We start from the raw sequence: 18,043 nt of genomic DNA, 5'->3' as shown, positions 1-18,043 counted from the left end.
TTAAAAGGGCATAAGACTGCCAAAATTGTAAACCTGAGTTATGTAACATGCTCTACTGCAATGAATGCATTTAGAAGAAATGCTCCTCGGTCTTTAAAAAGCCCATCCGAAGAAATTAAAACATACTATTAGAGAAGGGGAGTCTACATTTCGGAGGCGGTTTAAAACCACTGGGCCATTTTGTCCGCTCGATACATAACCGATTTATGAAGCCACCTACCTACCGTGTATTTTGCGATATTATGCAATGCTTGAAGATAGTGTGTTAAACTGGTTATGAATAATACTGACAGTTATACATTTAACATAATTAAACGTAACTGAATTTTATCACACTGAAGACAAAACGGAATTTTAAGAAACAAATATACAAAGGTATGCAATATCATTTTCATATTTTATCGTTTTATTTCTATTACTTTAAACAATAAGATATTAGGATACGAGAATTAAATTTTCAAGGACACTGCTGCATAATGTATCATTCATAATGTAAACAAAACATTAAGTCTTTGATATTTGCACCACCTTATTCATTGTTTTGTTTTTATATTCGACCTTGAATTCAATTTACACATTAGAAGTCTTACTGATCATGACGGTTAGAGTGTTAAAATGATCATGCATAATGAATACAAACCTGAATATCTTTCCTATCTTATTAAGTAAATACTATAAAATGACCGATAGTGTTGAACTTTACGGCACTTTATAAATGTTTATACATCACAACACCGTTCGAACTACAAGCTGAACGAATGATATCGAATTCAAGACAGGCATTTATATTCCAGGTACATTTGTTAGCAGGCCAGCTATTGTCCATGGCAGATAACAAGTCATATTTGTTACACTTTGAAGACAGGGTCCCATGCAGCAGTCAACAGCCACTCAAATACTACACTGATTTTGCTGGAACTTACAATCAGGTGAAATGAGTGAAAGCATAACTGAAATAGAAACTAATGGAAAAACAAATGAAACATTGTCATATTTCGCTATTAAAATAAGGAATAAATAAATTATACAAGTGACAATCTCTCAAATGTTCCTTAAGGTGTAGCATTAGTAGAAGTATTAGGCTGATTATTCTATTGTGGTAGGATATGTTGCTAGCCAAAGAACGATAATAAACAATAAACTAATACATTTGTTATGACCGTTAAAGAAGACCAATCTCATTAAAAATAGTTTATGTCATTTTTCACATTCCGTATCAAATTGACAATATCAAAATTTACTGAATATCTTGTCATATTTTCATAAAAGTGCCAGTTCGTTATGGAGAGACGTAAATCAAACATTAGATGCAACTGTGTCGTTTTTATGGGATAAATACGGATTATCTATGTTTAATACATGATATCGTGAAGTGCCGTTAACGTCATTGATGGCATCGGTCTTCTTATCGGTCAATAACCTTAACATAAAATCTCTTTCCTAACAATATAAAAACAAACCTCTATTCCGGAAACCAAAATATTTTTCCGACCCAAACACTTTATTTATCAACATAAGATAACCATTGAAACTCGAATAATTTTAAAGGCAGATAAAAAAAACGCACTTTTATTTTATCATGACTACGAGAATATTTCATAGCATGTCAATATGACTTTGATTGTGTGGTTTCATATAGCAGTTGGACTAGATCAGGATTTAAGAAAGAATTAGATTGTTTGGTAATTGCATATTTATTATGTGTTATAGTTAACATTCCACCAACAAGCCAATCTAAACCGAAAACCCCTCCGAACCGAACCCTAGTCCGGAGGCCGTGCAGTTTAGAGAGGTTCCACTGTACCATATTTGGTTATTTATAACACAATATGTTTTACAAACGCGACGTATCGCAAGTATTATGATCTACATTGTTATTGTGCTTATGGCCTACTTATGGAGATACACACGTCTGACACATTGGCCAAGTAGCGGCTGTGTTAACACCCAGTGATTTAAGGAACAACATATATACAGTTAAATTCCTATTAGAAATTTATGATTTATTGTCTAATACACCCCCGCCCCCTTATGTTTTAATCGCTTAGTTATCATTTTTAGAATAATTTCCAGTTTTATCTACCCCTTGCCACCCCACCCCCATTTTTCTGTATTTTGCATATATTTATTATGTACTTGTTGTTGGATTTTTTTAAGCAATCCGTCTACTATATTTTTCCGTTAAAGCGTCTTTTTGTTGTGGGCCTACTTTGCGATGCATGGCTCTATGGCTGTGTATGGGGTGCTCTGTGCTTCCGGGAAATCTACCCTTACCTTTAATCTTTTATACCAAATAGTCCATTTGATAGATATCGGGATATTTCAACAATCTTAACCAAAAGACAAATGTTAAAACTGCGTATAGCTTAAATTGTTTTCAATTTATCTTTGTACAATTAGGACGATAATAATTTTACAAACTTGCATTTCTTCTGATATTCATATAATTTCTTACGCAAAGTAGGTTTATCAAATCTTTGCCGATGCTAAAAATACTCCCTGGAAAAACAGGCCTGCCAAAAGAATTTTTTTTAATACCAATAGTAAAAATGTAATACGCATAAAGTGCACAGGAATATACATTAATGTAAATGACCAGACTTAGATGTTTACTAAAATACATTTTACATGTATGATTGATCACCTGATTGTTATTTAAATAATCATATCCGCTGAAGAGAATAAAAGCTCCCCGGTTTTTCTTCTTTTCTCAGGACTGTGAAAAATTAGGTACCTCGGGCCCCGCAAAGACTGCAAGCATTGTGGCGGATAATATTTCTGAAAATCTACGTGCAAATGTTCGGGTTTTGGATGTTGGAGCGGGGACAGGACTCGTCGCTGTCGAGGTAAACCAGTTCCATTACCTAAAGTTGGTACTAAAATGGAAAAAGTTGAAACTCTACTCGGTCTAACGCGATAAAAAAGAAAATGATAGTCTCGGTTTGATTTAGCCTGTTCATGGATGGTAGTGAAAAGGCATGCTACCGCCCGCGCCCTCTAGTCCCGGGTTGAGCAGAAGTCAATATTTGCACATGTTACAAGTACCAAAAATCATACACAAAAATGAACTTGATTTTTTTTTGCTTCATAAGTTTCAAAAAATTACATGATTAGGTCATATGACATACTGATGGTCTAAAATATGCTTTTTGTGTGAGTTCTCAGAGACTAATAACTGTAAGAGACAAATAGAACACTGTACGAGTAATTGCAAATATAATTATAATCACCCACCAAAAAGGTGCTGGTAATCGTGAAAAACCTGTTGTGAAAATTACTGAAAAGCAATTCTACGCAAAATACAAATAAAAATTCTTTGAAGTTAAAATCCAAGTTTTATAACTTTCTGTTAAGCAAATTGTTGCTTTAAATTTAAACATATCTCACAAAGATCTTTTGACAGGAAATTGTTTAAAAGTTCAAAGTTGGAGGTAAAGTATGTCCTTAATCTACTGCAACCACGACCCGACGCTGTATTTTAGCGTTGTCAACTTCTTAGCGATATGTGCATTTCCTTGTCTTTAGTACATTAACAACACTAGAAATAACTACGATAAAGTTAAAGAATAGCTATATAGTATTATACCAATTATTACAAAAAAACATCTGAATTGTACAAAACCAATATGCATTTCATTATACATTTCGGTAATTTCAGCGTGACATTTGAAATTGGACATTGTATACAAAATAAGCATATTTGCATTGTTCAAAATTCAAGCTTAGTACTTGTTCGATGATAGTTATCTTAGTAACAATCACAAATTTACGTTAGCATTTTTTTCTGTCTTAGCTACCTGTTTGACTCTTGGACTATATGCATTGGTTTATGTTATTTTCTAAAATTGTAAATGTTTTGTTTTCAGTTGAGGAATCGGGGATTCAAACATATCGATGCTTTAGATCAGAGTGAAGCTATATTGAGTATAGCGAAAGCATCAGACTTGTATGAAAACTACATTGTTGACTATATAACGGAATCACCGTCTGCTACACCATCTGGTATAAATTTATTATTAAATATTCCTCTGAACATGAACAATTGAATTGAACGCAAATGGTAAAAGGAGGATAAAACTGGGTATACGTTTTCATTTACGGAAATGAAAATACAAGGCCTGATAATTAAACAGGATTGGTTCCTTACAAAATTCGACTTGATTGCTTCAATACACAACTATAATATATTAACTTTGTCTTGCAGATATTCCTATGACGTCATAACCGGATGTAAAATTTACGCTGATGAAGGCCACGTGCCATGTAACGCTTTGGTGGAAATGATCAGACTCGTAAAACCCGGTAGGTTTAGTTGTTTTATGTAACAGTTATTATGAAAATGTAGATAAGGAATTTTAAAATATGGAACTATGACAGGAAATGCAGATGTAAAGTGTAAACTTTAAATAAACTTTAAATAAAAAAAAACAGTTGCAAAAATGAACCTAGATCTATAACCTTTCGATCATTCAGCTTCCCATAATTTTCGTCCAAATGTACAGCATGCAATTTGTAAAGTGTCAAGGATGGTGATAATGCATGAATAAACACTATGTATTGTTAATACAATTAATCATTACCCTGTAATAATGTATGTCGTCTGATTCGACAGATGGTGCATATTTTAATTGACTTGTTTTATCGCACGATCACTTCGAAATGTATTAAAATAATAAACATGTCAATAACATATTTTAAATGTCCTGGAAACATGTGCATGTTTGCATTCAGCCTAACGCATGTGGTGGCGCGGTAAGAATTACATCTCGTTCTAAATATAAGACCGGACAATCCGTGTGAAATTCAGGTTAATACAAACCTGTCTAACAGTTTGCATTCTGGTGTTATCATGCATTGGTGAGGATTACTATGGTCATGCCTATATATTGTTATTATAATAAGCGTATATTTTATTGAAACACGCAAGTTTGACTGGCAGTCAATTTTAACAATATTTTTCTTTTAGGCGGGCTTGTGGTCCTTTCATCACAACAATATGCAATACAGGATATTGACGAGTACAAGGGTCTAGAGCCATCGATGAACAAATTGGAAGCCGAAAGGAAATGGAAGAAGCTTTCACGTGAAATAGTACCTAATTTTTACGCAGGGAAAGACGGTGTTGCGTGGTGTTATCAAGTGTTCTGAAAAGACGTGGGATATTTCTCTATATCACTCACAGTACCGAAAGAATTGTTGTTTCAGAAAAAATATCTCCCTTGAATCATATTCCTTTGTTGCCGGTGTAATGAAGTATTTCGACCCCCATAGAATAACGACCCCCGGTCATTATTCTATAGGAAATGTGACTCCTTTCCTGTAAAATATTGACTCCCCTTATAAACAAGAGCTGTCCATAAGACAGCCAAGCTCGACTATTCGAAATATTGTCCCAGAAGCAGGAAAATATTACCCAAAATGTTAAATATCAAAAGAGTTTTAAGTTCAAAAGGGGACATAATTTGACCAAAATGCAAATCAGAGTTATGGGACTTGCTGCTATCAACTAGTTTTATAACCCCGAAGACACATGTGAAGTTTCAATTCAATATCTGCATTAGTTTTGGAGATAGTAACTTGCATGTAAAACTTTAACCAGAATTTTTCTAAGTCCAAAAGGGGGCATAATTTGACCAAAATGAAGGTCAGAGTTATGTTGCTTGCTGCTATCAACTAGTTTTATAACCCCGAAGACACATGTGAAGTTTCAATTCAATATCTGCATTAGTTTTGGAGATAGTAACTTACATGTTAAACTTTAACCAGAATTTTTCTAAGTCCAAAAGGGGGCATAATTTGACCAAAATGAAGGTCAGAGTTTATGTTGCTTGCTGCTATCAACTAGTTTTATAACCCTGAAGACACATGTGAAGTTTCAATTCAATATCTGCATTAGTTTTGGAGATAGTAACTTGCATGTAAAACCTTAACCAGAATTTTCTAAGTCCAAAAGGGGGCATAATTTACCCAAAATACATGTCAGAGTTATGGGACTTGACCCAGTGAGGTTGGTTATTGACCTAGAAAAAGAAAAAATAAGTTACAAATCTATATGCCTTTTAGTAATAGCTGTATGTACTTGCACGCAAAACTTTAACCAGAATTTTCTAAGTCCAAAAGGGGGCATAATTTGGCCAAAATGAAGGTCAGAGTTATGGTACTTGCTGCTATCAACTAGTTTTATAACCCGGAAGACACATGTGAAGTTTCAATTCAATATCTGCATTAGTTTTGGAGATAGTAACTTGCATGTAAAACTTTAACCAGAATTTTCTAAGTGCAAAAGGGGGCATAATTTGCTCAAAATACATGTCAGAGTTATGGAACTTGACCCAGTGAGGTTGGTAATTGACCTAGAAAAAGAATAAATAAGTTTCAAAGCTATATGCCTTTAAATGATAGCTGTATGTACTTGCATGCAAAAACTTAACCAAGGTGTGACGCCGACGCCGACGCCGACGCCGACGCCGACGCCGACGCCAGGGTGAGTAGAATAGCTAGACTATTCTTCGAATAGTCGAGCTAAAAACTGACTCCCTTTGAAAACTCTATAGAATAACGACCCCCGGTCATTATTCTATAGAAAAACTGACCCCTCCAAGTAAAATACTGACTCCCTAAAGATGACCCCCTTCGAATCTCATAGAATAACGACCCCGGTTATTATTCTATAGAAAAAGTGACTCCTTCCATGTAAAATACTCACTGCCGAAATTACTACATTCGAACTCTCATACAATATCGATTCCCGGACATTATTCTATTTAAAAAAGTTACTCTTTCCGTGTAAAACACCGGTTCCTAAAAAGACTTTCGACGGTAATATCTATCAAAAAGTGATCCCCACCAAACCTAACGGACAATTTTACTAGATCTACAACTCTAATACCCTCCATTGCCAATAGTTAACATTTTGATTGTACTACTACTACTGGTGCCGCTACTTCTATTGCTATTACTACATGTACTTCTTCTTCTTCTTCTACTACTACTACTACTTCTACTACTACTACTACAACTGCTACTAATGATACTACTATACCTGCTTCCACTAATACGTCTTGTACATCTACCTCTTCTTCTCCTGCTGCTGTTGTTGCTGTCACATATTCCTCTGCTGCTGCTGCTGCTGCTGCTACTGCAACTGCCACTACCACTGCCACTACTACTACTACTACTACTACTTTCTATTGTTGCCGCTACCGTACTTTACTGCCACTGCTAAGTATTGCAACTTCTATTAATACTAAGTTCTATGCTAGCAGTTTCTTGTGCAGTTTTCTTCTGAAGAATTACTTCATACCGAAGTTTGCAGGGATTATTGACACTGGTGTGTTTTGTGAACGTATTGTGAATTGTTATTTTCCTGAAAAAATGTATACACCAAGATACAGCGTCTAGAAATAGAATCCCTTTTCCCGTTGCGGAATGCTCTGATTTCTGTGTCAAGTGATGGTATCCGGGGGCTAATGGTCAAACGGAAGGACGGACGGACGGACAAGGGCAAATCTATATGCCCCCCTCCCCCGAGTGGGGGCATAAAATGCAGCAATTAGGCCTTAGATACATGAGTTATCACTAAATTTGACCAAATGACCGGGGGTCGTTTTTTTATGGGAGTCAATATTCTTCGTGAGGTTCAGTTTACTTCACGTTGGGGAGTCATAGTACTATGCTCTGGAGGTCATAATACTATGACCGGGGGGTCACTTTTTCTATAGAATAATGACCGGGGGGTCATTATTCTATGGGGGTCAAAATACTTCATTACACCGGCACTAAGTCTTTATAGTTATCCTAATTTTCAAGCCATACGTGAAAATATTTAATTGTCTCCCTTATCGTTAAATCTATGTTAATGCGCTTTTTTTTCAAGGAACACATGTTTCCCTTTTGTGAAGAAATCAACGCCGTTGTTTACATATTTGAATTTTTTTACCATATACATCACAATAATGGACAGAAAATACGGATGGAATTATCTCTCGTGTAATTTTGTCTATAGTCAACAACCAAACTCAATTTTTAGCTATGCAATAAATGTCGGATTAAAAACTGCGAGAACCACATACGTACTTTACATAGAATGATGAGGTTAATAAGTATTTAAACTTAGTCATATTTGAATGAACTTTTTTTCTCGCATGAGACTCTAACAAATTCTATAAAAAAAACTTAATGAAATTGTCATAACATGCATTTTACATCTTTGTTTTCAAAACGTGTGAAAAGAGATGATATTAAAAGCGGTTCTGATACTGATTCAATGAAATACATAAAACAGTTTAACCAATATATTTCTAACAATTGACATATAAATCGTCGGGTATTTCGATATATGCACAAAAATTAACTGATAAAGATCACATATCAGCTATCTGCTGTGTGCTATATTAATGTTTTGTATTGGTCGAGAGGGCTCCAACGCTTTCCTACGAAAATGAAATAAAATCTGGAAAGTAGATACCTCGGAAGCACCGGGAACAAGGCAAATAGTGAAAATTGCAGACTCGGTTTGATTGAGTCTGTTCATGGGCAGTAATGGAAAAAGCAACACTGCCCACGCCCCCTAGCACCGGCTTAATCAGTATTCAATCTTCAAATCTAAATGAGTTGAAATCAATGATCCCGAAGGACCAGAAAATATAACAACACTGAACACAAAAGCCTCAGATTCGAATCCTGGCTACTCCCATTGCGGTGTGTCCTTGTGAAAAGCACTTTATCACGAATGCCTCAGTCTGCCTAGGTGTAAATGTGTGCCAGCATATTGCTGTCGGGAATTAACTGTTCTTGAAATAGGGCCACTTAAACGCTCTACAGACCTTACGTTAAATGTTTCAAATAAAATTTACCTTTAGAAATATACAGTTTTGTGTTTGAACTTCTTTTATTACAACAACATACATTGCTTAGTTAGTCTATTTTGTTAGTCCATATACACCGAAGGACTTTAGAAACGCCTCATCTATTCAATAGAAATTGTGATCCAATATGTTTGTAATGCATATCTCTATAAGATATGCACATATTGAAATAAATAAGGGCAGTACGGTGGTATTTTTCGGTACTAAACGAAACTTGACTATACACGCATGAAACTCATATTCAGATTAGCAAAAAACTAACTCGAAAGTACGAAAGTTATTTGAGATTTTTTGTGCCAACTACTCAAGTACGGAAAAGCATTAGTGCCAGGTTGATGTTATCTATTTTTGAAGAACTATCATATACTTTCTTGCAATTTCTACTCTTGTTACTAGAAATTTCTGTTGTGGACGTAATTGTTATCGGTCCGTGTTTACATTTAAACAATTATTACTATTTCGACCATGATAAATCTGAAAGGTTTTTCAACTTGGACCAAACCCTGCAGGAACGTGTATCTAAAGGACTTTGCTACCGGTTGATACCGAAATCGAGTATCCAGGATATCTCAATGCATCTATGAATGTGTATGCAGATGTATCAACTTTATATGATTGCTATTTAAGTGTCAGTAAAATGTCTAACAATATTAGATGTTCTGATGAAGTAGCCATACAAACTTATTCATGACTTTTGGACATCTGATAGACGGTTGGATGCACTAATTATGAGGAAAAAGGGGCAAGGTACAATTCATAATTTTTGATTTAGTAGAAATGTCGAGAGAATAATTTCCTTTCTTAATTACTCTACAAAACACATTTTTTTTTCATTTTATGCCCTCCCACCACCACCCCCATCGACATTTCGGACTAATAGGTTTCGAGAATATAGTTTTTGTGTGTGCATATGAATAAAATTCACAAGCCACTTTTATGACACTATAACTATCTGTTATACAGCATGTAGATATATAAACGTTCTTAATACAGCTGGAGGATCCTTCTGTGTGTTTTGCGAGTACAAAGTTTCTGCTATAGACCAATATTGTAACGGAAGTCAGTGGGACAAAGCTACTTCACAGGCAAGACCATGGGACCATAAGACAATTTTTCATCGTTTACGAAAAGTCTTAAACCTGCGGTAAAGATTAACGTAGGTATGAATAAAAGAACACATTTCATTGATCCTCACTAAAAGGCCAGTGATATTGCATTTCAATATCTATGTTCATGAAGTGCTTTTTAATTATGATTGTTTAATACGTACAGAGTCATTTGAAACGAGACTCGTCTGCGTAATTACTACGTGTACTTAATCCATTGTCTGTTCAGTGGTATATGGAACTTTTTGGTAAAATTTCCATGACTCAGAAGTTCAAATAGTACTATACGTAGAAATATTTTGTACTTTAGCCAGACCAGTAACCACTTTATTCTGTTTCATTATGCTAATTACGACTGTTGCTATTTCGTGTTGAATGTCAGGTCTGTCAAAGCAGTCAGGTGATATGAGAGAGATCGGTAAATAGTGAGTCGCCATTTATCCTCCAGTAATTCCTAATGCGGTAAGCACTTGTACTACAATTTAGCTAAATATTGCTAAACTTCGATGGAATGCTTCATCTATTATACCAACTATTAAACTGTTTCAATAATTGTTAATCCTTCTAGAAGATAAATACGGATACTCCGCTCTCTAATTATATTGGCATAATGATTGACAAAGTCTTGAAAGCATAGTATATTTGAGATCGCTGACATACGTAATGTGATCATAAATAAGTTTAATTATTATGACAATGATAACAATAAAACAAGTAACAGACAAAATGATAACATATAGTAACATAAATATCATTTTCAATTTATTACATTGTTTTTATCATAGTGTTAGATTACTAAAACCAATTCTAAATATCCTTTTGCAGTAGAAACGCAACCAAGGTAAATAGTCGCTGGCCCGGTTTAATTGAGTCTGATAATGAGAGGCAATGAAATATGCAACAACTCTCACACACCCTAATTATACGAGACTCGTCGATATCCAGCAAACAAAAGCAGCTTCTACTTGTTGATACATATTACCTATTTCATTCAATAGCTCCAGTCTAAATGCCGATGATTTAATGTTATTAAGAAAATATAATAGTCATTAAAAGATCAGAATTATGTCGTGTTAGCCCGAGGACATAGGATCCTTTTCCTACCCATGTAAAATTCACATGCCTACATACTTTCTTTATCATGATCTCTTTTCAATGCCTTTAGTAAAATCGCGCTCCTTGCAAACTGACCCAGAATTAATATACTTAATATCATTTGAGCGACAAGAGAAAAAGATTGTATTGGACGGAACATTATTAGAAAAATGAGATCAGTATCGGCGGTTGTCGCAAAATGATAGAAGCGGTTGTCTCAAATAATGTGCGCGATGTTATAGAAATGCGACTTGGCTGGGACGGCATCTTGCATTTCTTTATGAATAATTGATACCTTAACTTAACTTTGTATCAGATAGTTTTCCAGATCCGTTTCGTTTCTTTTGCAACAGAAGATTTCGGTAAAATAACTACTCTAAGACAGAAAGTTCCTTCTTCTGGACTTACTGTTCACAGAACTACAGCGTTTTGATCTCGAATACTTGTTACTGGAAATCAGTTACAAAAATCTGCAATGACAATACCAATCCCATTAAATAACACGTTAAATACAACGGTGCTGATGAAATATTATGAGATCATATAAACATTTATGTTTAGTTAAGCAACAAATTAATATCAAACAAACAGATCAAATTATATTATCTACACGATAACCCTGCTTCAAAACATTTTTCTCTAACAATTATCACATAGATATAAAGTTTTTCATACATATGATTTTATTGTTCTGTAAATAAAATCTGGAAAGTAGATTAGCATACTGACATTTATACATGCATATGAAAAGTAATAAAACAGTAATGACATCTGTCTGTGGCGATAAACATTTATCGGTTTTACACACTTATTCACTATCACGAATCTTCTTCTTATGAACCCTTTTATATGACAATTGACGCGAAATTTATTCAGAGTTCAAATATACCAAATGAATGTATATCTTCTTCAACAACAAGACTGTGACAAAGTTCACCAATATCAATAAACACCTCACTGTTTTGTCCAACAGACAGTTGAAATACCCTCTGTATAACAAGATCCTGGTCGTAATGTGTTCCATTCGTACAGTCGTTGTACACAGAAGCAATTTGCACTGCTGACCCAATGCCGGTTCTAAGTTTCACTTCATATTCTAATTTCCTATTTTAATTTATTTTATTTTATTTTGTTGGGTTTATTGTCGCACCGACACAATTTTAGGTCATATGGCGTCTTTCCAGCTTTAATGGTGGAGGAAGACCCCAGGTGCCCCTCCGTGCACTATTTCATCACGAGCGGGCACCTGGGTAGAACCACCGACCTTCCGTAAGCCAGCTGGATGGCTTCCTCACGTGAAAACATTCTACACCCCAAATGAGGTTTCGAACCCACATCGATGAGAGGCAAATTTCCTATTTTAAAAGAGTCATCTTGTTAAATAACGTTACCTTCAGGGAATGTTATAATGTTCATTATTTTTTTATTTATATAAATACTTGATTTGATTTATAAAAATAAAACTTATGGTTGCTTATTTAGGCTCTGAACAATGCTTGGATACAGAAATTAAAAGGAAAGATGCATACGTATTTTCAAATCAACATGATAGCTGCACTTACCATTCAAACAAAATTTTAATTGTCTATTTTTACCTTACATGTATCATGTTTGAAAAAAAAAAGTTGCATTCTCTCAAGTTCACTGTTTTTCACTCTTTCATTTTTTCCCCAAGTATTGATTGGTTTGGAATAATAAGAACTTACCCATTTGTTCCACAGGTATTTTTCTTGTATCGAATAATACTGTACACGTAATACATTCACCATTTTCCACAGATATACCATTATCATTATGCGATAGTTTTCCTTCTGATATATCGGCAGTCCGTTTAATATCGCCTTTCTTCACTATTAAATGAATCAAAATGCGCATTTAACTTCCGGAATATCATTACTGACAATGGCGACGTTAATTCCGCAAAATCGTAATTGAAATCAAAAATAATATATGAAATAAAATGCTTCGTTACGGCGCTCTGTTGTAGCAAAAACATAATGCAATGTTAAGGCAGATCCTCCGGAAGCAGGAGACGTGACCAAGCAGAAGCAGCAGGCTCGGTTTTACTTCGTCTGTTTACGAGGGGTAATGAAATGTGCAACACCAATCACTCCCACTAACGCATGTAAAAGCAGGTAAGCCATGTAAAGTAATAAATGCTGATATTTATGGGTTAATTGTCAAGAGACTTACCAACTCCTTTTAGATGTATAGCTGACCGCTGACGTGTTAGAAGCATATTGATAAGTTTGTTATTTTACTGTATTCCCGGATGTTTAAGCCAGTCTTCATTAACGTCTATGTCAGATGTATTGACCAGCTTCATCTTTAAGCTCATTATGTCAGAAAGCATCTCTTCATTTTCTACGTATTCAAAATACAATTTTAATTTTATAAGTATATCATTTCGTCTACAGAAAACCTTAATACTTATGACATAGACAAGTATATTGTCTTATTTTCAAATTTCAATCACATCCAAATATATTTTCTTAAATGTAAACGTCATTATTACTCGTGCTGTGTCTAGCATACTTATATGCTTGTTTCTGTTTAAACACTCTTACACTTGAATGAGGTCACGTCAACGTGCGGTGACGTCAAAGTTTTTGTTGCGATCAAGAAAGAGCGCTTCTATATTTTTTCTGCTGTTCTATATTAAGGCATATTAAAATGTAAAAAATTTATAGCACAACCGTGTTTTAATACTATTTATACACTCGAGTGGTAATACGTCGTAAAAATAATTTCACACGGGCTAACCCACGTGAAATTATTAGGCCCGACGTATAACCGCCCATCGTGCATAAATAGTGTTAAAGCATTCTTTTGCTATAAATTATTTCTAAAATGTAACCAACAAAGTGTACTTTGAACCTATGTATATGAAATATATAAATGTGTATTTCTGTTACAAATGTACTTACCAAATTGTTCAGTCTTGAATGGCATTCGTCATTTTTCTGAATTAAAGATCATTAGAAGTGAATTCGAAACCAAAATATATACACTATTTAAAAAAAACGAAATCGATTAAGCCTTAGTATGTGTCTCATAAAAGCCAGATCAGTAACATAACAAATCAAGAAAGCCGTAGAACACAACTGATGAATAATTAACTGGTCAGTGAAATTTGTAAAAAATGTGAATACTTTTTAAATATCCTCTATGCAACATCTTTTGTCTTGGACTTCCGTGAACAAGTTACTCAAAGTTTGATCCAGGTTTATACACGACAAACAGTAAACGCTTGAACTTGCAATCCATTCGGTCGATGATAATTGCTTGGATACAATCTGTTTGATTTCGTCGTCTGAATTTACTTCGTGATAATATGACAATCTAAATGTTACTAGAATTACTGGCAAAACTGACACAAAACAGATAATAAGAATTATGTTCACAATTGCCAAAGCGACAAAGACTTTCTTCAAATTGTTGTAATTTTTGTGTAGTTTATTAAATCCGACAGCTTCAGTATGCACAAACGGCTGCATATTTCTTTCCTGAAACTGACGTTTTAGGGTATCTTGCTCTTTCATTGCTTTTCTATTTTCATTATGAATATTTGCAAGCTCACTTGCCATCTTTTCGTTGGGATGTGCAATTTTTTCTGTACCATTGTCAAATGACTTTGTGGTCTTTGTATTTTTCTCAGTCTCAATGCTTGATGTTTTTTCACGGATTCCTGAAATAGCTTTACCTTTATTTTGTGAATGACATTTTCAGATGATGTCTTACTCGCTATTTAGGCGGTTCAAACGTTTTACCTCTGAATCAAACGTTTTGAAACAAGCGGGGTGAGCTTTTATTCTGTCTTGTGGAACCTTTGATTTAGAATAATTTCCTTCAAACAGTTGTGAATATTGCCCACAACATACTGATTGACAATCCTCGAGATCGTTAGTTGCCTTATCTATGGATTCAATGTTTACGTAGTCTGTAGAATAACCGGGATCAATAAAAGTTCCTTAAGTTTGATTTGATAAGTGCTGTCTGGTAAACGTGAAATAGAGGCAGGCGTTCTTTTCTTTCCGTCTCTTCCCTTTCTAATCTCTTTTTACGATTTCCGACAAGACGTTTCGGCCTCTCAAATATTTTCCTTAATCTGTCAAGCATTGTATAGGAATGTAAGTGCTCTGTAGATCGTTTCGTGACACTATCATGGACAGGGTCTAAGGTGGAAAACATATTTGTAGAAGAAGACAACAATTCGCGACTAGAACTTCTGTTTGCGTCATGTTGACCCTAATGATCGATGTACACAGAAGATATGTCTGTGTTACTGCTTCCGTTTGAACTATCACTAGTTAGACGTTGATGCGCTGACATTACTTCTTGTATTTCCCTTAAAACCTAGTATGGATGTTACACTAATTATAATATCCGTCTACTTGCCTTTCCAACTTGCATTCGTTAGAAACCTTAATAGTGTGTAATAATTTAAGAAAAGCACACTCTATAATCTGATTTTATCTCATTTAAAACTAAACACAAACTGCATTTTATAATTTGTTTCATATATGATATTCTATTAATAAATCTAACTTGACATGTATTCCTTTACAGGAAATATAAGTGTTGAAACGGCGCATTTTGATATTACTTTTATACCCTTTCGTGCATTGATTCGCAGTTGTAATGTATTGTATGCTGTCATACGCTAGCTTTTTGTGTCAAAAGTTTTTTATCAAGACGGAAGATGAAATAAGAAATTTAGATAAATTCAAATCTGTCATCTATTACCTAACAAGGCTAACATAAAAATACATTTTATAGTGTTAGAGTTTGGAATGCAATGCAATCGTTCGCTCGAAAACGATGGGACCGGCAAAACATGTTCGAGTTATTGGTAGTTCGAGCCATCGAAAAAAATACAATATGACGATAAGGTCGAGCGGAGGGTGATGTTCGAATTATCCGAATTTGAGCGTACTGTATGATTTAAACTGTATTTTGATGTTGCAAGGTACTCTCTCTGTAATGTGTTATCTAAGGTGTAATGGCTCTTTTAATGCGAGCGCTGTACATAAAAACTAATTGCAATGTTTTATACAGACAGTTCAATGCATTTTGTAATGTAATAGTTCATAATGCTTGATTATTAAAACAGAGTTTTCAGTAAATTTGTTTGAACCAGCACGTTTTTATGAATTGGATATTTCTTAAATATTTTCTTTTATTAGGCCGATTACTTGTTGTTCTCATGACATATGCCTATGATAACACGCCAATATGTTTAGTGGAAAAAAGTTAAAACGGTGGAAACAAAATCAATAGATTATGTAGGATATATTTTCATAATAGTTTTCGTAAACAATACCTCTTACCTAGTAAATAATATTATTACAACAGTGACCAAAAGTGATCTAATTCAAAAATGCAAATGAATCATAAGAAGAAAATAAAGTGTATTTAATCTAACAATAACATTTAAGACATACACCTGTGTCATTTGCGTTACAATCCTTATGTCATAAGAAATTGACATGTATAAATACACATCTAGGCATACTGGTACTAAACCATATGTGCAAATTCATATGTAGTAGTGCACTTTTGCGTACAGAACCCTTATATTAATAACTTATCAACGGTCAAGATAAACAATGCTGTAATTAGAGAAGATTAAAGATATCTATTTTTACCTGCTGATTTGTTTTGGACTTATTCTTCCTATATCAAAATCCATTAAGAAAACTGGCTTTCCTTCAATTTGATTACCTGCTCCAGCAAGCAATAACACAGGAACTTACATTTGGTGAAGTGTGAATGACAAAAAGTACAAAACAGTTTGGACATTGTTCAAAGACTTGAAATTAATAATTTAAACACAATCTTAATTGTTAATTTGCTGATTTGCCAATAAGATTTAAACCTTTTTTGTTAATGTGCCACTGTGTTTCCGGACCATTTAACTTAATCAAACACTATATTCGTTAATGGAAACTTATAGTGAGTGTCATTTTGAAAATGTTTAGTCCAGTTTCATTTCATAACCTCTCATGAACAGACTCAATCAACCGACTCTGCTTTTATTCTCATTGGATGCATTCTTTGCTTCCAAAGGAACTTTTTACAGATTTTATTGTGAAATACTTAAAATGAAAACCAGACATACATCAAGAGTTTTCGCTTAACATCATGCCATGTATTGTCCTTGTACTATATGATTGTAAAACATAAAAAATAAACGCTGATGTTTATCAATTAATAATTTGCAATATGAAAAGTTTAACGTAGAATGTAGCCAGTCACAGCTTTAACATACTGAAGTTAATAACATCAAAATAAAAATGAAATGAACAATAGTGTACAGTTATATCTGCTGACTTAGTTGTTCCTCATTTGGCATCTCCTGTCTGAAAGGTTCGCACCTGAAACATCTTTTTGAGAATATCATTTTTTTTTTTAAATAGTACTCTTTCAGGCATGTCCGACTAACATATGTCCTTGTGCAGTTGCGACAATTTCTTTCTAATGTCGGTCGAAATTACAGTAGTAATTCTGACTACCTTAAATGGAATACAATATTGTTCGTAATAAAAATAACTATTGTAATCAAATACGTAACAAATGAATTACGCAGTTGCTTGGTTCAAGGCTAAACTACATTGGGACTTTGGATACTTTCCAGCATTATGATATACTAAACTCCTAAAAAGCTTTTGAGTATCGATCTCAATACAGGTAGTTAACTATATAAGTTTCATGATATACTATATTACCTCTCAGTGTTTAAATAAGTCGTTAGCGGTTTCTCAAAATGTATGTGTAAACCTCGACCTAGTTTTCTCTTACAGATATACACCGCATGCAATATGTTTTAACCTTGTGTCTCAGTTCTAAAATAGCAAAAGTAAAACTTCACAGGTCGCTCAACAAGTCCACTGATATTTTTTCTAGGTCTGTCGGATCGTGGAGTGTATTTGATTTTACTAAGATTTAAGGTATTAGGCCCATAATAGAGTACCT

General features: G+C 34.2%; 1 protein-coding gene and 1 long non-coding RNA gene across 2 annotated transcripts; one reads left to right on the top strand and one right to left on the bottom strand.

Moving 5' to 3' along the window:
• Window positions 1-215: 215 nt before the first annotated feature.
• Window positions 216-5,457, top strand: LOC123555280 (uncharacterized). Its single transcript, XM_053548741.1, has 5 exons — window positions 216-375; window positions 795-929; window positions 2,715-2,846; window positions 3,867-4,302; window positions 4,967-5,457. Exons 2-4 carry the CDS (start codon window positions 825-827, stop codon window positions 4,044-4,046), a joined length of 417 nt encoding a protein of 138 aa, XP_053404716.1. The 5' UTR covers window positions 216-375; window positions 795-824; the 3' UTR covers window positions 4,047-4,302; window positions 4,967-5,457.
• Window positions 5,458-11,578: 6,121 nt separating this feature from the next.
• LOC123555278 (uncharacterized) lies at window positions 11,579-13,427 on the bottom strand. Its single transcript, XR_008371818.1, has 2 exons — window positions 13,262-13,427; window positions 11,579-12,918 (listed from the first exon to the last, which is right to left on the bottom strand). It is a non-coding gene; the product is annotated as an uncharacterized LOC123555278 (long non-coding RNA).
• Between the last annotated feature and the right edge of the window lie 4,616 nt (window positions 13,428-18,043).

The sequence above is a fragment of the Mercenaria mercenaria genome, chromosome 7 (genome assembly GCF_021730395.1).
Source record: "Mercenaria mercenaria strain notata chromosome 7, MADL_Memer_1, whole genome shotgun sequence".
Lineage (NCBI taxonomy): Eukaryota > Metazoa > Mollusca > Bivalvia > Venerida > Veneridae > Mercenaria > Mercenaria mercenaria.
The sequence above is the reverse complement of the archived record's forward strand: the minus strand, read 5'-3'. Positions and strand labels throughout refer to the sequence as shown.